This window comes from Perissodus microlepis, chromosome 7, assembly GCF_051167445.1.
Source record: "Perissodus microlepis isolate ML-2025 ecotype Zambia chromosome 7, ASM5116744v1, whole genome shotgun sequence".
NCBI lineage: Eukaryota > Metazoa > Chordata > Actinopteri > Cichliformes > Cichlidae > Perissodus > Perissodus microlepis.
Genome location: NC_140467.1, coordinates 61836533 through 61859421, shown reverse-complemented (window position 1 = coordinate 61859421; position 22889 = coordinate 61836533). Strand labels below are relative to the sequence as shown.

General features: G+C 39.5%; 4 protein-coding genes and 1 long non-coding RNA gene across 7 annotated transcripts; 1 reads left to right on the top strand and 4 right to left on the bottom strand.

Annotated features, from left to right (window-relative positions):
* Positions 1 to 1945: 1945 nt before the first annotated feature.
* On the top strand, positions 1946 to 6937 carry LOC146384511 (uncharacterized). Of its 2 annotated transcripts, XR_014800876.1 has the most exons (3): positions 1946 to 2470; positions 2546 to 2628; positions 2720 to 6937. It is a non-coding gene; the product is annotated as an uncharacterized LOC146384511 (long non-coding RNA). The 2 variants fall into 2 exon arrangements; XR_014800875.1 differs by having other exon boundaries at positions 1946 to 2628.
* LOC146384512 (uncharacterized) lies at positions 3882 to 4965 on the bottom strand. The gene is made up of 2 exons (XM_084936491.1): positions 4861 to 4965; positions 3882 to 4768 (listed from the first exon to the last, which is right to left on the bottom strand). Exons 1-2 carry the CDS (start codon positions 4898 to 4900, stop codon positions 3882 to 3884), a joined length of 927 nt encoding a protein of 308 aa, XP_084792617.1. The 5' UTR covers positions 4901 to 4965.
* Positions 6938 to 8321: 1384 nt separating the features above from the next.
* Positions 8322 to 10048, bottom strand: LOC146384510 (uncharacterized). The gene is made up of 4 exons (XM_084932635.1): positions 9477 to 10048; positions 9167 to 9322; positions 8811 to 8903; positions 8322 to 8658 (listed from the first exon to the last, which is right to left on the bottom strand). The coding sequence occupies exons 1-4, from the start codon at positions 9921 to 9923 to the stop codon at positions 8347 to 8349; spliced, it is 1008 nt and encodes a 335-aa protein (XP_084788761.1). The 5' UTR covers positions 9924 to 10048; the 3' UTR covers positions 8322 to 8346.
* A 5448-nt stretch (positions 10049 to 15496) lies between these two features.
* Positions 15497 to 19857, bottom strand: LOC146384509 (uncharacterized). Of its 2 annotated transcripts, XM_084936490.1 has the most exons (3): positions 18695 to 19857; positions 17378 to 17422; positions 15497 to 17285 (listed from the first exon to the last, which is right to left on the bottom strand). In XM_084936490.1, exons 2-3 carry the CDS (start codon positions 17415 to 17417, stop codon positions 16399 to 16401), a joined length of 927 nt encoding a protein of 308 aa, XP_084792616.1. In that variant the 5' UTR covers positions 17418 to 17422; positions 18695 to 19857; the 3' UTR covers positions 15497 to 16398. The 2 variants fall into 2 exon arrangements, with proteins under 2 accessions (XP_084792616.1, XP_084792615.1); XM_084936489.1 differs by lacking the exon at positions 18695 to 19857 and having other exon boundaries at positions 17378 to 17777.
* A 991-nt stretch (positions 19858 to 20848) lies between these two features.
* On the bottom strand, positions 20849 to 22592 carry LOC146384508 (uncharacterized). Its single transcript, XM_084932633.1, has 4 exons — positions 22011 to 22592; positions 21701 to 21856; positions 21345 to 21437; positions 20849 to 21185 (listed from the first exon to the last, which is right to left on the bottom strand). Exons 1-4 carry the CDS (start codon positions 22455 to 22457, stop codon positions 20874 to 20876), a joined length of 1008 nt encoding a protein of 335 aa, XP_084788759.1. The 5' UTR covers positions 22458 to 22592; the 3' UTR covers positions 20849 to 20873.
* Positions 22593 to 22889: the final 297 nt, after the last annotated feature.

Here is a 22889-nt window from a genome sequence, read left to right as displayed (position 1 = left end):
ACCCAAACTCTTCCACAGCATGCATTTTTAATTTGTCTTTGATATTTGGGCTGATTGGGTCCAATGAATGTAAAAACAAAGAATTACCTGATTATTATTTTTTTTACCTTATTTTTGTTTTTATGGAAAATCGAAGCCACATGTGAAGATATTGATTTAAAATTTTGATAGAACTGTAGCAGTATAATGTCCCCGTAAATGGATATCAGGCCCTTGTAGAGCAAAATTGAGTATTTTGGTCTAAATAAACCAAAATGCGATGTCCACATATGTGGACGGCAGGTCCTAGGAGGTTAAAGATGTCAAATAGCTCTTTCACACTACATATGACCATTTCACATTTGTACATGTATATTTTGGTGATCTCTTTCTCACTATGTTTTTCTTCTTATGGAAATAAGCTAAGATTAAACCGGTTAATGTTAGGCTCCTGTGTCCTAAAAAAAATCACACCTTTCCCCTGATAAGCAAATTGATTGGATTCTCACATTGTGCGGGAATTGATTATCAATTACAACTTTGATGAGCCACTTCAAAGAAAGTTTCACAGCAGCAACAGAAAGTCCAGATGTGGAAACAGAAGGTTTCCACATTAAAATATCGATATTTTAATCATTTTGGGTAAAATTGTAGTTTTTCATAAACAGGAACACAGTGGAAAGAAACTATCATTCGGATTGTCTACATTGGAAAGAACTACTCCCTCGTCCGCCTTTTATAGTCATGTGTGAAATACGGCTGTATAAATGTGTGGCAGCCTCTGGCGTGCGCACTCACAACAATGGCTGAGCGTAACTGGAGTCATGTGTGCACGTATTTTACATCCACAAACAGCCGAGACGTGGTTTGCGATACATGTGGCAAGAAAGTGAGGTGTTGTGGCAACACCACCAACCTTGTCAAACACCTCAGAGTAAATCATATCACAGAATATGACGAGCGTATGTTGAGGCGAACTGAAGAGGAGGAGAAGGACAGGTGCTGCTAGGGCGAGACAGACGTCTCTCACGGAGTCCTTTAGTGCTGCAGGCAGGCAAGGTGTTCAAATAGCGCACAACTTCAGGTTTTGTATTTCTATATGATGAATTCTGCATTATTAAGTGATAAGAACAAGTAATCTGATGTCCTGTAATGATTATGACGCTATAATTTGAGATACAATAAAAGAGTAAAGTTTTTGTACAAAGTATCGGATCAGTACCGTCGATACCACCCTGAATTTTACTTGGTATCGGATCGGAAAGGAAATCAGTGGTATCGCACATCACTAGTGTCGGGATGAAATATTATTTTACTGTTACTATTCATAATCATTATTATTACTGTTGCATCATTTATGATTTATCATTATCATTTCATTGAAACATTTATTGAAACTGTTGATGTTATATTAAAGTCTGTATTTCAGGTGTTAGTATAATTACATAATAATCTTATATACACACATATTGCCTTTTTGTGCTTATTAAAAAGTTGAAGCTCGGTCAAGTTAATTAATGGTTTGAAGCTACAGCCGACGCGAGTTCGACTGATCTATGGAGCAAAGCACAGCTATTGAAAGGTTGCCTACATGCTTACAGTACAATTTACCACATATGATACATGTTGTATAGGCCTGTGTGTGTGCATTCAGCAGCTTGCTGCATTGAAGTTTGCCTGGTAACAGATGACGCAGAGGGAGGTCATGCACTAAGGTTAACACAGACACACAGTTTGCCTGAATATACAGTATTTAGAAACTGACTCCAAAAGTTGTTTACCTGCATACGTGACAGTTTAGTTCTGATAAGCCCAGAGAGTGGAATAACAGGAAGCATCTGGTGGGTGGGAGAGGAAGTAACTGTTCTTTTTTAGAATATGTCCAGGCTGGAGTTACTGGAACATGCATCTGCGGTGACGCATATTACTTGTCATCATATGTATAAATATCACACCCGTGTACTGTTCTGGGGAGATCGAGGCTGATGTTTTGCAGAGCCCATCTTCACCACATATATGTGTTTTAATAAAATCATTGTTTTGACGCACTATGGACCTTCAGTCGTATGTCTCTTTTCTCAAATACGAAACAGGACACTAGTGATCAAACGTCAGGCCAAGCTGGAACTGATTCCTGTCTTCTGTGACTTCTACAACACTGTCCAATAGAGACACGTGAATGAAATGCAGTGTCATTAAAAACACTGATGATCTTTATTTAAAAATGTAATATATTTACATCTGAATAAACCTTCAGCCATTACGCTGACGGACGGATGGATGGACAATGAATGCTTTCTCATCCTTCTTCTCATGCACCATGGAAGTGTCTGAGGGGCTTTTCCACTTGGAATCGGGATACTGTGTCCACACTTCAGAGGTGGAGTTTCCAGCATCTCACCTGGGCCTCATCTGCAAACAATCAGCAGGAGGGCTTCTTAAACCAGCGCTGCCTGCTACTCCTCGCCAGTTTGTTCTGCCATCTCCAGTGGTAACTAGGCTTCACCTCTGCTCCAGTTCTGGCTTGCTCCTTCCCTGTGTTTAACCTTGTTTTCCCTGTGTTTAGGTCTCCTCTGCCAACATACTCATCCTACCCTCAAACTCCCTTACCCGTCCAGCACTATTCATTTAAGATGTGATGGAATCAAAGTAATTATTTTCAATCAAATGCTGCAAAGGAATATTTTCATGTGACACAGCGTAAATCTTTCAACTTCAACTTCTTCTCCCTCTGTTGCAGAATTCCCGTTGGATTGTTCCCATCAGGAGCCAGGTGTTCAGTCTCTCGATAGCTTTTCCTCTGGTTCCTGCTCTCTGCTGACACTCCTAGCTCGAGCCACGTTCTCCATTCCCTCGCTTTAAACAAAGTCTCATAAATAGTTTAACCATGTGCATTGAATCTGCATTTGGGTCTAAGCTTTCTATGGAGGGAAGAAATCATCACAGTGACATCTATTCAATTTTTAATTCAATTTTAATAATAATAATAATAATGATGGATTGCATTTATATAGCGCTTTTCGGGACCACTCAAAGCGCTTTACAATTTTATTTATATAGCGCCAAATGACAGCAAAAGTCACCTCAAGGCGCTTTATATTGTAAGGTATACTTACAAAGAAAACCCCAACAATCATATGACCCCCTATGAGCAAGCACTTTGGCGACAGTGGGAAGGAAAAACTCCCTTTTAACAGGAAGAAACCTCCAGCAGAACCAGGCTCAGGGAGGGGCGGCCATCTGCTGCGACCGGTTGGGGAGGGGCAAGTAAAACAGGATAAAGACATGCTGTGGAAGAGAACCAGAGGTTAATAACAAGTACCATTCAGTGCAGAGAGGCCTATTAAACATAGTGGGCGAAGAAGAAGCACCCAGTGGATCACGGGAATCCCCCGGCAGCCTAATGCTGGGCATACACTGTGCAATTTTTGGCCCATTTTGAGCCGATTTTTCAGTCGTGCGACCGTTTTGGGGGTCGTCCCGAGTTTGGCCTTGATCGTGTGTCGTGCATCGTCTACATGGGGTAACGAGAAGCGATTAACGCCTCACGACCAGCTCCCGATCATCAATCGTTTGCTCGTAAGAAAATCAAACCTGTTTGAAATCCTGTCGGTCGTCCCGAGGGTGTCACAGCGTCTCACACTGCGCACGCGCAAACGCAGAAATGAGAGTGAAAAGACGGAGTAGAACGGCGGTGCGGCGTGTCATCTGGACACAAGCCACGGCACAAACTTCTCACCCCTGCGAGTCAATCGTAAAGTTTGAGCAGGAGCTGAATAACGCGACTGAAAAAAATCGCAGCACAGTGTATGCCCAGCTTATTGCAGCATGGAGGATTCAGGGTCACCTGAGTAGCCCATCAGCCTACTAAAAGGATACTGAAGAAACCCGTCGAAATAGTCTTAGTCTTCATCACTGCTGCTGGTGGACTCAGTTGAACACCTCCGAAATTTGCACACAGGCAAGTATTCCTCTTCTTCCTCAAAATCCTCTCGGGAACGCTTCCTCGAGCCTCCAGCTTCATGGTTGTCAAGCTCTTCGTGCGCATCTTCAAAAAGTTCATCACTGCTGCTCTCAGAGTGGTCGTACACAGTTGAGCTGGTCCCCGAATCAGAGTGTGCAAGCCTGGATTTTTTGCTATTACGACCTTCTTCGTCAACATCTTCCTCTCTGGACCTTTTCGTGGATCCACCAGGCTGTGCTTCTTCTTCTGTTACCTGCTGATTGATGTCCTCATCGGCAATATTACCAACATGAGGACAGCCCTCGCTATCAGTGTCGCAAGCAGAGAAGAAGTCAGAGTCATCATCAGAAAACTCCTCGCTCCATCTGATTCTTTTGTTTGGTTCCACATCTTCTTCATCCATCTCTCTAGACCTCCTCCTGGAAACACCTGGCTGAGGGTCCTCTTCTGGGATGTACTGGTGAACATCCTCACAGTCTTCAAATGCCTCATCAGAATCCTCATTTTCAATGCCACCGACAACAACAGCATTATGATCCTCATGCTGTTCATTGTTGTCAGCATTGGCATTATTGTCCCTCACATTATTATTTTGAATGTTGACATTGTTGTAATTGACATAGTCATCGTAAAGGTAATCGTCATATTGATTCAATACTGAAGCTATTAGCGCATCCAGCCTCCGACAAATATCACGGAGAGCACGATAACGATCGACCACGAAGCCCCGGAGTCCACCAATATCTTCGTTAGCTGGTTGGTTAGCTGGTCGGTTAGCATGTTCCTGATCTCCACTTGAAAACCTTTGTGGGTTAACCTGTCGGCCTGCAAGATCATTTAATCTTTTAATTAGCATTCATAACTATCTGCTGAAAATCTGTTTTTCATCAATTTCAAGACTGAGCACATGTGCTTACCATTACGGTTATTTTGTGATCCATCTCCTCTTCCACTCATTTTGACTACAAGGAACACAAAACAACAATGATCAGTAAACCTCAACTCAGAATGTTCAGAGAATTTGCTTTTTTTGTGATGACTTTAGGCTGCGTCCGAACGTACACGCCTATGTTTGAAAACGCACGTTTTCCTTTTTCGTTTAAAAAAAATCCAGTCCACATGTGCAGTTTTGAAAAAATATCTCCTTCCACATGTAAACGCTAAAAACAAAGTGAAACGCTGTCAAGAACACGCCAAATCTTAACCGTGTAGAAATGTTGGCCAATCAGAAGTCTAGAAGCCTGGGTGGGAAAACCTCACAAAACCTTACGTGCTTCTGAAAAGTTTTTGTCTTTTTCTGGAAAAGCAGCTAATTTTGTGTTACTTTCACTTGCCTTCATCGTTTCAAATGTTAATAACTAAAGACAGCATTTTGGCTGGAACAGACTCACAACTTTGGAATGGACAAAATGCATACAGCGTACATAAATGTCATTTTTTAAAATGACATTTATTCCAAACCGACTGTGTTGAATGTAGAATCCACGTCTGATGCGCACTCTGATGCCTCTGTGTTTCTAAATGGAGGCACAGTAACTGTGTGTGTATATGTAAGCGTGTAAAAACTGCAGATACTAAGATTAACAGACACAGTATGTTGTCTACATCCGCCATTGTAGAAATTGATCTCATGTAAACACTAACGTGGCCACAGCGTCAACAGCGGCGCACACTTTTGACATTGCCTGAGTAAATGTCCGTTTTCCTCGTCCACACCTAAACACAAAAACGTCGTTTTCAAAAATCTCCACCCTGGCAGGAGTTTTTAAAAATCTCACCTTTCAGTGACTCAATCTGCTGTTTAGGTGTGGACGAAAGGCCCAAATGCAGAGACAAAGCTGCGCTTTCAAAAACAGCCGTGTACATGTGGACGCAGCCTCAGTTTCTCAGAAATTCTAATAGTTTGTTTGAGAACAAAAGTCTTCTCTATTTTCCTAAATGAACAAAGTAATCTCAGAAATAATCGTGTTAAAAAGAGCTTCTGTTACTCAGATATGATTAAGAACATTTTCTAATTTATGTATAATTTGTCAAATATTACATCAGCTGACAAATAGTTATGTCTTCATTTGTTTTCCTGAATAATAGATCCACATCATCCTCTCTATGATGGAAAATATAGTCTAGTCTTGCACAATGTAAAGTACATAAATACTGTCCTGGCAAGCAGGAAAATCCGGCTTTATATATTTAAGTAAATGATCTTAAGTTTATAAACTGAAATTTGAGCTTACTTTAGTTCTTGGTAAATTACAGAGCAGTTAATCCTCAGGGAAATGTCGAAATGTCACTAAATAGTGGTCTGCTTTCATACGGTTGCAGTGTCTCTTCAGTTTTGTGTTCATATGCTGATGTTTTCATTCAAAACATGCTTAAATGCTGTGATGTCACTTTAGCAGCAAAGACTGCGGAATGTGCAGAGATTCTTTTTACATCAAGTTGTTTGCTCAGAGTTTGATATCTTTTAAATGGAGACAAAAAAAACAGACAGAAGTGAATCTAAAAGACTAAAGCAGTCAATGTGTTATTATTTTTATTTATTCTAATAGTTCCTGTAAAGTTCTACTCTAAGAGATTCATCTTGGCCTTCATGCAGGATTAAAGCTCAATAACACACAAAATATAAAACATTTCTTTATGGTTGTTAGGCAAAGTTATCAAACATATATCCACTAATATGGTCTCATTCTTGCTCTGCTCCCTAATTTTTCCCTGGAGGCATCGCTATGGCAACAAAACAACATGTTCCAAACAACAACAACCAAGCTGTTTCCAGAGCTTAATATTTAACATGTCTTTGTTATAAACTTTATTTGTACAAATCTGTGATGTTGATGTGCACAACGTGGGATTTAGACCTCGGAGGGTTAATCAACAAATCACGAAAAATTAGCTTTAAATTTCTGTTCATGACGGTGCAGATTTCTGACATTTTGTGTACTTTAAGCATTTAACAATTTGATTGTGTTCTAATAAAAACTGTGTGAAACTCAAGTTAGACCTGTGAACCGCCCCATGTTGTGTAGCTTTCTGGATTTTATACTTATTGGGCTACATATTAATTTCCTATACAGGCTATACAGTAGATAAAATCTAAACTCACATGTTTTATGTAACTAAAGTGTTTAATCATGTGGGCTACAGACAATAATCCAGTTATGGACTATACTGATATGAGAAACGTGCATACTTACTGCATTTGAATCATTTTAACCATATGTAACCACCTGCATGTCATGGTCCCGGGACTTCTACCTGGTTTTTTGTGTCTTGTATTGTTGTTGTTTGATGTCAGTTTTAGGCTCCCTACACTGAAAAAAAAAGTTCTTTCAATTTACTTGATTTTATTGTGTACATCGGTCCCACATAATATGAATAAGTATGACTGACTTAATTTTCCACTTTCCAACAAGTAATAATTACTTGTAAAGCCAAAGTATTTCATTCACATCAGATTTTTAAAAAAAAATCATGTGCGATGTACATACTGTTTATCTGTTACCAAAATATCAATGTATTACGTAATGTTGATACATTTTAAAGTTTAACACCAACGTATTTTTGATTGTGAGTGGTACTTAATGAAATTGTGTAACATAAAGGCATTATAATTATGTTCCTGCAACACAAATTGTGGCTTTAAATCCTACTTAATTATTTTAAGTCAACTTCATAAAAATTCAGTCCTTGGTTTCTTGCCTATGTACAATATAATAATGTAAATATAAACTAAATGTTATTGACAAAAAAGGCAAAAAAAAATGTGAGTGCTGAAAAGTTCACCTTTATTTTAACAGCAGTGAAAACAGCAAGCATATAAACTTGTTACACAGTTTTAGAGATTGCCTGCAGATATAACTGAAAGAAAGATTTAAAACATTTGTAAATATTTCCCCTCAAAACTGACCTTAGCAGCAATACAAGAAAGCTACAAATAAGTGCTTATTAATGATCCTGTCATCTTACACATATTTGTATTTAATTTCACAATTAAAGTTTGAAACTAAATTAAGCCTACTTGGAAAAAGAATCAAAAAGCATCCATGAACAAACAGGCTTACACAAATATAACTTTTTTTTGCATTTAACATTTCTACAACTCCTGTTACCTGGAGTTTAAGAGACAGAAACCAGCAAGCTGCTTTGAATGATCAAGTCTGTACATATATAGAACAATTTCAGCTTAGATTGGTCTTCCAAAACTCTAAGAGGCAGCAAGCTGCTATTAAGGATAAGATATACAATACCACCAAAAGAAAAAAAAAGTGTCACCTTGAAGTGCAGTCACATGAGAAAAAACAACAACAACAAAAAAACCCCAAACAAACAGTATCAGCAGTATAACATTGCAGTTTTTCGTTTTGTGTTCAGTAAAGAATTGCTGAAGTGCAGTCTTTGACTCTTCAATGAAACAGACGGTTTTTGAGAGCAAGAACTTTGTTGGAGAGTTTAGCTCCATCCAGTTCCATGAAAACCTTCTGGAAAACCTCAAAGGTGTAGCGGAGGTCAGCAGGGTAGGCAAGGTTTAGTGCATACATGAGTCCAAATAGCATTACCACAGCAAATGCTACATTATCCAAATTCTTCACCACCCTGATGCCTTCAAGGACAACTCCAATGTCTTCTTGTTCATCTGCTGAAGCTTGTTCTTTAAGAAGATAAATTCCAACAGTGGTGTCTTCAATGGCCTCATTGATGGCGTCTTCATCCATGTCCTGTAAAAAATACATAAATAAATAAAATAAAAGAAGTCATGTTACTCAATCCATGGCAAGTGAGCAATATGATGTACTGGTGAAAGTCAACCCCCCCCAAAAAAAAAATAAAATAAATAAATAAAATAAAATAAAATACCCCAAGTACTTACCACATACTCCCGGATAAGGTTGTCAGGATCTTCACCCATGTAGATACACACTCCCTTAATGACACACTCACGTCCAGCATCAACATCTTCACACTGAAATTAAATTTGTGTGATTAGTATCTTCAGTCAGCCCTTCTCATTGATTTTAGGTTTTAGTACTGTACTTTACATGAATGCTTTCAAAGTAAAGGCACACATACTAATAAAGTTGACAAAGTAAAGATTAAAACAAAAACAAGCAGATGTACAAGTAGTACAAGATGAGAGCATTTATCATTGGAAAACATTTACAATTTTCCACAATTAAAAGTTTTGTCCAAAAGGGGTCATAGTTGTGTTAAGGCTTTATCACTTACATTATCCATTTGTGCCACAATTTTTTTCAGTCTTTGTCCAAGCTGTCCTCCTCTTCTTTTGAACAGCTTCACCAGGTTGTCTAAGTGGAGATCCATCTGAGACAGGAACTTTGATTGAAGGGGGATTGTGGTAATTCTTTTAAACTCAGCATTGATCTGAAAACATCAGCACAAAAGAGTGAGCTTCAAATGTTTAACACCAGGAAGAAGGCCACAATCACCAATGCTGAAGAAATGGGCGGTTAAATGTGCCTAAAGTATTTTAGCTTAACACCTCTTCCAAGAACTCCCGGTATGAGTCAAACTTTACCTCATGGACATCAAATAGAGCAGGCCATCTTGCCATGAAAGCTTCTACCATTGGTGCATCACGAACAACTTCATGTCTTCTGTAGGCAAAAGTCTTTTCCATCTTGAATTTCAACAACTCTCTGTTGTTCTTCTTCTTTATGTCCAAGAGTAAAGTTTTCCGCATTGCCTCTAGGCTCTCCTCAGTTTCTTCTGGTGGGTATGTTGGGCAAAAGTTAACTTCTCCCCTCTTTGCTTTTTTGACACCAAAGGCTGCACTGCATCTTCCAACAGGTTTGTTCTTTAGAGAGTTTACAGTCACCTCTGGGCAGCCCAGTTTTCGTAGCTGGGTGCGATAGTTTGAGAGTTTATATTTTAAACTGGTCTTCCATCCTCCAAATCCAGTGTTGGAGCCTGTCTCAGTTAGACAGGGATGCTTCTTGATCAGACTCTGAGCTACTTGATCCATTTCTTTATCACTGACATACACTTTATACTTCACAATTTCCTGCACCAAACCGTCAAGGATGGCTGACTTCAACTTGGGATCTGGAATAAGTGCAGTTCCATTCTGATTGTACGCAATTTTTGCCTGCTGAAGTTGTAATTCAGCATCATACGAAAACTTGGGCACATAAAAGACAGCAGGCCAAGAAGATCGTGAGCTTGTTGACTCACTTGATGACAACACATCCGTGTCCACAGATCCACCAGACAGGTACGAAGAATCGTTAACAGAGGAACAGCTGAGGGCTTCGGAGTCCTGGACAGGATCAAGAATGATATAATCCTCATGCTGCATAGTGGTGGGTCTTGACATGTCAATAACTTTAAGAGTCCCTCTGTCTGCCACTTCTGAAACTGAGGTAAGATTAAGGAACTCATTCCCAAACAAGGAATCCATAAACTGAAGTCTGAAATTGCCCTGAAGACCACACTGTCTCTTGACTTCAACAATGAGATCCTCAATTGATTCAGGTGGTCCAATGGAGAGAGTGAGCCTTTGACAGGTTCCATCAGTCAAGATGATCTTTAGGATCACAGGGGTCCCCATTTCAAGCAGCTATTCTGTAGACAAAAAAAAAAAATACATCAGACACCCAGAAAGAATAATTTCAGTTTAGTCTTCATACAGTTATCCATACATATCAGTCGGTTATAAAAGGTCAGATATATAAAAAAAAAAGAAAGATAGAATGTATCTAGTGAAATACATGTGACTGAACTCATTACAAATATTTGCACACCTTTTATTTCTATATGCCTTTTTAAAGTCACCATGCGGACTGATCCGATCTTGTAGTCAACCAGTGGATAAGTGTCAAGGAGTTCACGGAGTGAAACAAGAGTGAATATTCTTGCAGATACTGGGTTGAGCTCAAAAACTCTGTAGTGCTCCCTGTACCAGCCACCAAGCTCTCTGACAATGTAGAATATGCTCTGGTTTACAATGCAGATGTGGTTTATTTCACAGAATTCTGGCAACCCACCAGCTGCCCTGTGGGCCAGTACCATTCCCTTCCTATAAGTTCTGCCCTTTATTGTCACACACTGTGCAAGGTTTATCTCTAGAATGTCAGGGAATGTTTGCCTAATGACTCTAGCCATCTCCTCTTTAAGCAAATCCACTGGAAAAGTTGATACAGCCGAGACCTCTAGTTCAGACTTGCCAAGAGATGGGGAGCTTAGATGGTAAGCTATTATCATCTGATGCTTTGAGGCTAAGGAGAGAGGCACATTCTTAAAGCAGCTTGTGTGTCTGATGACCTGCTTGAAAAAGCTGTGTTTGGCCTCGAAACGCATTGTCCACAGCCAAACAACTGGACCAAAAAACCTAATCATCTGTGGATAGTGCTCCAAATAATGGTGTTTTGGTGGTAGCTTAACATCAGGAAACAGTGCCTGGTATCGCTGTCTGTGCTCTATAATTTTGCTTTCCAAAAAAGCCAGAGAGTCATCACTATGCACAGGGGACACGACGAGTTCTGTGATATCCTTCAGAGTCACGAGAACAAGCCATGCAGGCTCATCTTCAGGCACAAGTGATCCAACTAAAAGAAATCAACACAGAGAAATTTTTACAGTGCTTTTCTACTCTACCTGAACATTCAAAGCGCTCTATACAGGTTGCCTCATTCACACCTGTTCATAGAAGCCCTTTTTCTGTGCTTTCTATCTAACATTCACACACATTCACACTCTGATGAATGCATCAGAGAGTGACTTGGGGTTAATGTCTTGCCCAAGGACAGTTAGCATGCAGTCTGGAGCAGCCAGGGATCCACCCAAAAACCATCTGATTAGTAGATGAGCTGCTCCACCTCCTGAGCCACAGCCACCCCTTTTAGAGGTAAAGAATCAATTAGAAATTAAGTACAGTAATTTTTTGAGGTGATTTGATTAAAAAAAGAATCATTTTTGCTTCTAATTACATAATTAAGGTGTAATTACATCTTCCAACAAATTGATACATTGTCATAAACGTATCATTTATCTACTAAAAATACATAGGAGCTGGCGTCATGTTGTGGAAGCTGCCATCTTGCCCCACCATCATACACTGGCTGAGATGGGCATCGCTGCTCCGCCTTTTCATGTTTTATGGAAGTGGATTTATACATTACTTTGAATTTAACCTCTGTTGTGGGATTTCTCTTTAGTGTATTGTCCTTTAATGTATTGTCTTGCTTTCATGTTACTTAGTTTAGTATGCCTGGTTCACACCTCATTCACGCTGGGAAACAGACGGTGAGAAACTGGTGAATGTCTCCCAGGATACGGAAGCTCACACAGGAAGGCTTTGACCCCAGAGTGGGGGAGATTCACACAGGTGATAGAGAGTCTTTCTGTTTAGAGCCAAGGTGTGAACTGCAACTGTAAAAGCCTTTTGTTCTGCGACTGTGTATAAAAGGGACCTGAACTGTTCATTGTCAGAGACGACTTTCAGTGCCCCCTGACTGACGTCCCTCCTTATGCATAAGATAGCTGAAATAAAGGTGTTGTTACAACTCATCGTGTCTGCAGGCTTTGGTAATTAAAATTTCCACAACACCTCCTAAGACCCAAACTCTTCCACAGCATGCATTTTTAATTTGTCTTTGATATTTGGGCTGATTGGGTCCAATGAATGTAAAAACAAAGAATTACCTGATTATTATTTTTTTTACCTTATTTTTGTTTTTATGGAAAATCGAAGCCACATGTGAAGATATTGATTTAAAATTTTGATAGAACTGTAGCAGTATAATGTCCCCGTAAATGGATATCAGGCCCTTGTAGAGCAAAATTGAGTATTTTGGTCTAAATAAACCAAAATGCGATGTCCACATATGTGGACGGCAGGTCCTAGGAGGTTAAAGATGTCAAATAGCTCTTTCACACTACATATGACCATTTCACATTTGTACATGTATATTTTGGTGATCTCTTTCTCACTATGTTTTTCTTCTTATGGAAATAAGCTAAGATTAAACCGGTTAATGTTAGGCTCCTGTGTCCTAAAAAAAATCACACCTTTCCCCTGATAAGCAAATTGATTGGATTCTCACATTGTGCGGGAATTGATTATCAATTACAACTTTGATGAGCCACTTCAAAGAAAGTTTCACAGCAGCAACAGAAAGTCCAGATGTGGAAACAGAAGGTTTCCACATTAAAATATCGATATTTTAATCATTTTGGGTAAAATTGTAGTTTTTCATAAACAGGAACACAGTGGAAAGAAACTATCATTCGGATTGTCTACATTGGAAAGAACTACTCCCTCGTCCGCCTTTTATAGTCATGTGTGAAATACGGCTGTATAAATGTGTGGCAGCCTCTGGCGTGCGCACTCACAACAATGGCTGAGCGTAACTGGAGTCATGTGTGCACGTATTTTACATCCACAAACAGCCGAGACGTGGTTTGCGATACATGTGGCAAGAAAGTGAGGTGTTGTGGCAACACCACCAACCTTGTCAAACACCTCAGAGTAAATCATATCACAGAATATGACGAGCGTATGTTGAGGCGAACTGAAGAGGAGGAGAAGGACAGGTGCTGCTAGGGCGAGACAGACGTCTCTCACGGAGTCCTTTAGTGCTGCAGGCAGGCAAGGTGTTCAAATAGCGCACAACTTCAGGTTTTGTATTTCTATATGATGAATTCTGCATTATTAAGTGATAAGAACAAGTAATCTGATGTCCTGTAATGATTATGACGCTATAATTTGAGATACAATAAAAGAGTAAAGTTTTTGTACAAAGTATCGGATCAGTACCGTCGATACCACCCTGAATTTTACTTGGTATCGGATCGGAAAGGAAATCAGTGGTATCGCACATCACTAGTGTCGGGATGAAATATTATTTTACTGTTACTATTCATAATCATTATTATTACTGTTGCATCATTTATGATTTATCATTATCATTTCATTGAAACATTTATTGAAACTGTTGATGTTATATTAAAGTCTGTATTTCAGGTGTTAGTATAATTACATAATAATCTTATATACACACATATTGCCTTTTTGTGCTTATTAAAGAGTTGAAGCTCGGTCAAGTTAATTAATGGTTTGAAGCTACAGCCGACGCGAGTTCGACTGATCTATGGAGCAAAGCACAGCTATTGAAAGGTTGCCTACATGCTTACAGTACAATTTACCACATATGATACATGTTGTATAGGCCTGTGTGTGTGCATTCAGCAGCTTGCTGCATTGAAGTTTGCCTGGTAACAGATGACGCAGAGGGAGGTCATGCACTAAGGTTAACACAGACACACAGTTTGCCTGAATATACAGTATTTAGAAACTGACTCCAAAAGTTGTTTACCTGCATACGTGACAGTTTAGTTCTGATAAGCCCAGAGAGTGGAATAACAGGAAGCATCTGGTGGGTGGGAGAGGAAGTAACTGTTCTTTTTTAGAATATGTCCAGGCTGGAGTTACTGGAACATGCATCTGCGGTGACGCATATTACTTGTCATCATATGTATAAATATCACACCCGTGTACTGTTCTGGGGAGATCGAGGCTGATGTTTTGCAGAGCCCATCTTCACCACATATATGTGTTTTAATAAAATCATTGTTTTGACGCACTATGGACCTTCAGTCGTATGTCTCTTTTCTCAAATACAAAACAGGACACTAGTGATCAAACGTCAGGCCAAGCTGGAACTGATTCCTGTCTTCTGTGACTTCTACAACACTGTCCAATAGAGACACGTGAATGAAATGCAGTGTCATTAAAAACACTGATGATCTTTATTTAAAAATGTAATATATTTACATCTGAATAAACCTTCAGGCATTACGCTGACGGACGGATGGATGGACAATGAATGCTTTCTCATCCTTCTTCTCATGCACCATGGAAGTGTCTGAGGGGCTTTTCCACGTGGAATCGGGATACTGTGTCCACACTTCAGAGGTGGAGTTTCCAGCATCTCACCTGGGCCTCATCTGCAAACAATCAGCAGAAGGGCTTCTTAAACCAGCGCTGCCTGCTACTCCTCGCCAGTTTGTTCTGCCATCTCCAGTGGTAACTAGGCTTCACCTCTGCTCCAGTTCTGGCTTGCTCCTTCCCTGTGTTTAACCTTGTTTTCCCTGTGTTTAGGTCTCCTCTGCCAACATACTCATCCTACCCTCAAACTCCCTTACCCGTCCAGCACTATTATTTTAAGATGTGATGGAATCAAAGTAATTATTTTCAATCAAATGCTGCAAAGGAATATTTTCATGTGACACAGCGTAAATCTTTCAACTTCAACTTCTTCTCCCTCTGTTGCAGAATTCCCGTTGGATTGTTCCCATCAGGAGCCAGGTGTTCAGTCTCTCGATAGCTTTTCCTCTGGTTCCTGCTCTCTGCTGACACTCCTAGCTCGAGCCACGTTCTCCATTCCCTCGCTTTAAACAAAGTCTCATAAATAGTTTAACCATGTGCATTGAATCTGCATTTGGGTCTAAGCTTTCTATGGAGGGAAGAAATCATCACAGTGACATCTATTCAATTTTTAATTCAATTTTAATAATAATAATAATAATAATGATGGATTGCATTTATATAGCGCTTTTCGGGACCCCTCAAAGCGCTTTACAATTTTATTTATAGAGCGCCAAATGACAGCAACAGTCACCTCAAGGCGCTTTATATTGTAAGGTATACTTACAAAGAAAACCCCAACAATCATATGACCCCCTATGAGCAAGCACTTTGGCGACAGTGGGAAGGAAAAACTCCCTTTTAACAGGAAGAAACCTCCAGCAGAACCAGGCTCAGGGAGGGGCGGCCATCTGCTGCGACCGGTTGGGGAGGGGCAAGTAAAACAGGATAAAGACATGCTGTGGAAGAGAACCAGAGGTTAATAACAAGTACCATTCAGTGCAGAGAGGCCTATTAAACATAGTGGGCGAAGAAGAAGCACCCAGTGGATCATGGGAATCCCCCGGCAGCCTAATGCTGGGCATACACTGTGCAATTTTTGGCCCATTTTGAGCCGATTTTTCAGTCGTGCGACCGTTTTGGGGGTCGTCCCGAGTTTGGCCTTGATCGTGTGTCGTGCATCGTCTACATGGGGTAACGAGAAGCGATTAACGCCTCACGACCAGCTCCCGATCATCAATCGTTTGCTCGTAAGAAAATCAAACCTGTTTGAAATCCTGTCGGTCGTCCCGAGGGTGTCACAGCGTCTCACAATGCGCACGCGCAAACGCAGAAATGAGAGTGAAAAGACGGAGTAGAACGGCGGTGCGGCGTGTGATCTGGACACAAGCCACGGCACAAACTTCTCACCCCTGCGAGTCAATCGTAAAGTTTGAGCAGGAGCTGAATAACGCGACTGAAAAAAATCGCAGCACAGTGTATGCCCAGCTTATTGCAGCATGGAGGATTCAGGGTCACCTGAGTAGCCCATCAGCCTACTAAAAGGATACTGAAGAAACCCGTCGAAATAGTCTTAGTCTTCATCACTGCTGCTGGTGGACTCAGTTGAACACCTCCGAAATTTGCACACAGGCAAGTATTCCTCTTCTTCCTCAAAATCCTCTCGGGAACGCTTCCTCGAGCCTCCAGCTTCATGGTTGTCAAGCTCTTCGTGCGCATCTTCAAAAAGTTCATCACTGCTGCTCTCAGAGTGGTCGTACACAGTTGAGCTGGTCCCCGAATCAGAGTGTGCAAGCCTGGATTTTTTGCTATTACGACCTTCTTCGTCAACATCTTCCTCTCTGGACCTTTTCGTGGATCCACCAGGCTGTGCTTCTTCTTCTGTTACCTGCTGATTGATGTCCTCATCGGTAATATTACCAACATGAGGACAGCCCTCGCTATCAGTGTCGCAAGCAGAGAAGAAGTCAGAGTCATCATCAGAAAACTCCTCGCTCCATCTGATTCTTTTGTTTGGTTCCACATCTTCTTCATCCATCTCTCTAGACCTCCTCCTGGAAACACCTGGCTGAGGGTCCTCTTCTGGGATGTACTGGTGAACATCCTCACAGTCTTCAAATGCCTCATCAGAATCCTCATTTTCAATGCCACCGACAACAACAGCATTATGATCCTCATGCTGTTCATTGTTGTCAGCATTGGCATTATTGTCCCTCACATTATTATTTTGAATGTTGACATTGTTGTAATTGACATAGTCATCGTAAAGGTAATCGTCATATTGATTCAATACTGAAGCTATTAGCGCATCCAGCCTCCGACAAATATCACGGAGAGCACGATAACGATCGACCACGAAGCCCCGGAGTCCACCAATATCTTCGTTAGCTGGTTGGTTAGCTGGTCGGTTAGCATGTTCCTGATCTCCACTTGAAAACCTTTGTGGGTTAACCTGTCGGCCTGCAAGATCATTTAATCTTTTAATTAGCATTCATAACTATCTGCTGAAAATCTGTTTTTCATCAATTTCAAGACTGAGCACATGTGCTTACCATTACGGTTATTTTGTGATCCATCTCCTCTTCCACTCATTTTGACTACAAGGAACACAAAACAACAATGATCAGTAAACCTCAACTCAGAATGTTCAGAGAATTTGCTTTTTTTGTGATGACTTTAGGCTGCGTCCGAACGTACACGCCTATGTTTGAAAACGCACGTTTTCCTTTTTCGTTTAAAAAAAATCCAGTCCACATGTGCAGTTTTGAAAAAATATCTCCTTCCACATGTAAACGCTAAAAACAAAGTGAAACGCTGTCAAGAACACGCCAAATCTTAACCGTGTAGAAATGTTGGCCAATCAGAAGTCTAGAAGCCTGGGTGGGAAAACCTCACAAAACCTTACGTACTTCTGAAAAGTTTTTGTCTTTTTCTGGAAAAGCAGCTAATTTTGTGTTACTTTCACTTGCCTTCATCGTTTCAAATGTTAATAACTAAAGACAGCTTTTTGGCTGGAACAGACTCACAACTTTGGAATGGACAAAATGCATACAGCGTACATAAATGTCATTTTTTTAAATGACATTTATTCCAAACCGACTGTGTTGAATGTAGAATCCACGTCTGATGCGCACTCTGATGCCTCTGTGTTTCTAAATGGAGGCAAAGTAACTGTGTGTGTATATGTAAGTGTGTAAAAACTGCAGATACTAAGATTAACAGACACAGTATGTTGTCTACATCCGCCATTGTAGAAATTGATCTCATGTAAACACTAACGTGGCCACAGCGTCAACAGCGGCGCACACTTTTGACATTGCCTGAGTAAATGTCCGTTTTCCTCGTCCACACCTAAACACAAAAACGTCGTTTTCAAAAATCTCCACCCTGGCAGGAGTTTTTAAAAATCTCACCTTTCAGTGACTCAATCTGCTGTTTAGGTGTGGACGAAAGGCCCAAATGCAGAGACAAAGCTGCGCTTTCAAAAACAGCCGTGTACATGTGGACGCAGCCTCAGTTTCTCAGAAATTCTAATAGTTTGTTTGAGAACAAAAGTCTTCTCTATTTTCCTAAATGAACAAAGTAATCTCAGAAATAATCGTGTTAAAAAGAGCTTCTGTTACTCAGATATGATTAAGAACATTTTCTAATTTATGTATAATTTGTCAAATATTACATCAGCTGACAAATAGTTATGTCTTCATTTGTTTTCCTGAATAATAGATCCACATCATCCTCTCTATGATGGAAAATATAGTCTAGTCTTGCACAATGTAAAGTACATAAATACTGTCCTGGCAAGCAGGAAAATCCGGCTTTATATATTTAAGTAAATGATCTTAAGTTTATAAACTGAAATTTGAGCTTACTTTAGTTCTTGGTAAATTACAGAGCAGTTAATCCTCAGGGAAACGTCGAAATGTCACTAAATAGTGGTCTGCTTTCATACGGTTGCAGTGTCTCTTCAGTTTTGTGTTCATATGCTGATGTTTTCATTCAAAACATGCTTAAATGCTGTGATGTCACTTTAGCAGCAAAGACTGCGGAATGTGCAGAGATTCTTTTTACATCAAGTTGTTTGCTCAGAGTTTGATATCTTTTAAATGGAGACAAAAAAAACAGACAGAAGTGAATCTAAAAGACTAAAGCAGTCAATGTGTTATTATTTTTATTTATTCTAATAGTTCCTGTAAAGTTCTACTCTAAGAGATTCATCTTGGCCTTCATGCAGGATTAAAGCTCAATAACACACAAAATATAAAACATTTCTTTATGGTTGTTAGGCAAAGTTATCAAACATATATCCACTAATATGGTCTCATTCTTGCTCTGCTCCCTAATTTTTCCCTGGAGGCATCGCTATGGCAACAAAACAACATGTTCCAAACAACAACAACCAAGCTGTTTCCAGAGCTTAATATTTAACATGTCTTTGTTATAAACTTTATTTGTACAAATCTGTGATGTTGATGTGCACAACGTGGGATTTAGACCTCGGAGGGTTAATCAACAAATCACGAAAAATTAGCTTTAAATTTCTGTTCATGACGGTGCAGATTTCTGACATTTTGTGTACTTTAAGCATTTAACAATTTGATTGTGTTCTAATAAAAACTGTGTGAAACTCAAGTTAGACCTGTGTTTGTAAATGAACCGCCCCATGTTGTGTAGCTTTCTGGATTTTATACTTATTGGGCTACATATTAATTTCCTATACAGGCTATACAGTAGATAAAATCTAAACTCACATGTTTTATGTAACTAAAGTGTTTAATCATGTGGGCTACAGACAATAATCCAGTTATGGACTATACTGATATGAGAAACGTGCATACTTACTGCATTTGAATCATTTTAACCATATGTAACCACCTGCATGTCATGGTCCCGGGACTTCTACCTGGTTTTTTGTGTCTTGTATTGTTGTTGTTTGATGTCAGTTTTAGGCTCCCTACACTGAAAAAAAAAGTTCTTTCAATTTACTTGATTTTATTGTGTACATCGGTCCCACATAATATGAATAAGTATGACTGACTTAATTTTCCACTTTCCAACAAGTAATAATTACTTGTAAAGCCAAAGTATTTCATTCACATCAGATTTTTAAAAAAAAATCATGTTCGATGTACATACTGTTTATCTGTTACCAAAATATCAATGTATTACGTAATGTTGATACATTTTAAAGTTTAACACCAACGTATTTTTGATTGTGAGTGGTACTTAATGAAATTGTGTAACATAAAGGCATTATAATTATGTTCCTGCAACACAAATTGTGGCTTTAAATCCTACTTAATTATTTTAAGTCAACTTCATAAAAATTCAGTCCTTGGTTTCTTGCCTGTGTACAATATAATAATGTAAATATAAACTAAATGTTATTGACAAAAAAGGCAAAAAAAAATGTGAGTGCTGAAAAGTTCACCTTTATTTTAACAGCAGTGAAAACAGCAAGCATATAAACTTGTTACACAGTTTTAGAGATTGCCTGCAGATATAACTGAAAGAAAGATTTAAAACATTTGTAAATATTTCCCCTCAAAACTGACCTTAGCAGCAATACAAGAAAGCTACAAATAAGTGCTTATTAATGATCCTGTCATCTTACACATATTTGTATTTAATTTCACAATTAAAGTTTGAAACTAAATTAAGCCTACTTGGAAAAAGAATCAAAAAGCATCCATGAACAAACAGGCTTACACAAATATAACTTTTTTTTGCATTTAACATTTCTACAACTCCTGTTACCTGGAGTTTAAGAGACAGAAACCAGCAAGCTGCTTTGAATGATCAAGTCTGTACATATATAGAACAATTTCAGCTTAGATTGGTCTTCCAAAACTCTAAGAGGCAGCAAGCTGCTATTAAGGATAAGATATACAATACCACCAAAAGAAAAAAAAAGTGTCACCTTGAAGTGCAGTCACATGAGAAAAAACAACAACAACAAAAAAACCCCAAACAAACAGTATCAGCAGTATAACATTGCAGTTTTTCGTTTTGTGTTCAGTAAAGAATTGCTGAAGTGCAGTCTTTGACTCTTCAATGAAACAGACGGTTTTTGAGAGCAAGAACTTTGTTGGAGAGTTTAGCTCCATCCAGTTCCATGAAAACCTTCTGGAAAACCTCAAAGGTGTAGCGGAGGTCAGCAGGGTAGGCAAGGTTTAGTGCATACATGAGTCCAAATAGCATTACCACAGCAAATGCTACATTATCCAAATTCTTCACCACCCTGATGCCTTCAAGGACAACTCCAATGTCTTCTTGTTCATCTGCTGAAGCTTGTTCTTTAAGAAGATAAATTCCAACAGTGGTGTCTTCGATGGGCTCATTGATGGCGTCTTCATCCATGTCCTGTAAAAAATACATAAATAAATAAAATAAAAGAAGTCATGTTACTCAATCCATGGCAAGTGAGCAATATGATGTACTGGTGAAAGTCAACCCCCCCCCAAAAAAAAATAAAATAAAATAAAATAAAATAAAATAAAATAAAATACCCCAAGTACTTACCACATACTCCCGGATAAGGTTGTCAGGATCTTCACCCATGTAGATACACACTCCCTTAATGACACACTCACGTCCAGCATCAACATCTTCACACTGAAATTAAATTTGTGTGATTAGTATCTTCAGTCAGCCCTTCTCATTGATTTTAGGTTTTAGTACTGTACTTTACATGAATGCTTTCAAAGTAAAGGCACACATACTAATAAAGTTGACAAAGTAAAGATTAAAACAAAAACAAGCAGATGTACAAGTAGTACAAGATGAGAGCATTTATCATTGGAAAACATTTACAATTTTCCACAATTAAAAGTTTTGTCCAAAAGGGGTCATAGTTGTGTTAAGGCTTTATCACTTACATTATCCATTTGTGCCACAATTTTTTTCAGTCTTTGTCCAAGCTGTCCTCCTCTTCTTTTGAACAGCTTCACCAGCTTGTCTAAGTGGAGATCCATCTGAGACAGGAACTTTGATTGAAGGGGGATTGTGGTAATTCTTTTAAACTCAGCATTGATCTGAAAACATCAGCACAAAAGAGTGAGCTTCAAATGTTTAACACCAGGAAGAAGGCCACAATCACCAATGCTGAAGAAATGGGCGGTTAAATGTGCCTAAAGTATTTTAGCTTAACACCTCTTCCAAGAACTCCCGGTATGAGTCAAACTTTACCTCATGGACATCAAATAGAGCAGGCCATCTTGCCATGAAAGCTTCTACCATTGGTGCATCACGAACAACTTCATGTCTTCTGTAGGCAAAAGTCTTTTCCATCTTGAATTTCAACAACTCTCTGTTGTTCTTCTTCTTTATGTCCAAGAGTAAAGTTTTCCGCATTGCCTCTAGGCTCTCCTCAGTTTCTTCTGGTGGGTATGTTGGGCAAAAGTTAACTTCTCCCCTCTTTGCTTTTTTGACACCAAAGGCTGCACTGCATCTTCCAACAGGTTTGTTCTTTAGAGAGTTTACGGTCACCTCTGGGCAGCCCAGTTTTCGTAGCTGGGTGCGATAGTTTGAGAGTTTATATTTTAAACTGGTCTTCCATCCTCCAAATCCAGTGTTGGAGCCTGTCTCAGTTAGACAGGGATGCTTCTTGATCAGACTCTGAGCTACTTGATCCATTTCTTTATCACTGACATACACTTTATACTTCACAATTTCCTGCACCAAACCGTCAAGGATGGCTGACTTCAACTTGGGATCTGGAATAAGTGCAGTTCCATTCTGATTGTACGCAATTTTTGCCTGCTGAAGTTGTAATTCAGCATCATACGAAAACTTGGGCACATAAAAGACAGCAGGCCAAGAAGATCGTGAGCTTGTTGACTCACTTGATGACAACACATCCGTGTCCACAGATCCACCAGACAGGTACGAAGAATCGTTAACAGAGGAACAGCTGAGGGCTTCGGAGTCCTGGACAGGATCAAGAATGATATAATCCTCATGCTGCATAGTGGTGGGTCTTGACATGTCAATAACTTTAAGAGTCCCTCTGTCTGCCACTTCTGAAACTGAGGTAAGATTAAGGAACTCATTCCCAAACAAGGAATC

Excerpts from the sequence above, each read along its gene's own strand:
- LOC146384512 (XM_084936491.1), bottom strand. The coding sequence starts at position 4,900 with ATGAGTGGAAGAGGAGATGGATCACAAAATAACCGTAATG. Across the intron at positions 4,769-4,860 it reads ATCACAAAATAACCGTAATG|GCCGACAGGTTAACCCACAA; the intron begins GTAAGCACATGT and ends ATGATCTTGCAG.
- LOC146384510 (XM_084932635.1), bottom strand. The coding sequence starts at position 9,923 with ATGGATCAAGTAGCTCAGAGTCTGATCAAGAAGCATCCCTGTCTAACT. Across the intron at positions 8,904-9,166 it reads TTGTGGCACAAATGGATAAT|TGTGAAGATGTTGATGCTGG; the intron begins GTAAGTGATAAA and ends ATTTAATTTCAG. Across the intron at positions 8,659-8,810 it reads ACCTTATCCGGGAGTATGTG|GACATGGATGAAGACGCCAT; the intron begins GTAAGTACTTGG and ends TATTTTTTACAG.
- LOC146384509 (XM_084936490.1), bottom strand. The coding sequence starts at position 17,417 with ATGAGTGGAAGAGGAGATGGATCACAAAATAACCGTAATG. Across the intron at positions 17,286-17,377 it reads ATCACAAAATAACCGTAATG|GCCGACAGGTTAACCCACAA; the intron begins GTAAGCACATGT and ends ATGATCTTGCAG.
- LOC146384508 (XM_084932633.1), bottom strand. The coding sequence starts at position 22,457 with ATGGATCAAGTAGCTCAGAGTCTGATCAAGAAGCATCCCTGTCTAACT. Across the intron at positions 21,438-21,700 it reads TTGTGGCACAAATGGATAAT|TGTGAAGATGTTGATGCTGG; the intron begins GTAAGTGATAAA and ends ATTTAATTTCAG. Across the intron at positions 21,186-21,344 it reads ACCTTATCCGGGAGTATGTG|GACATGGATGAAGACGCCAT; the intron begins GTAAGTACTTGG and ends TATTTTTTACAG.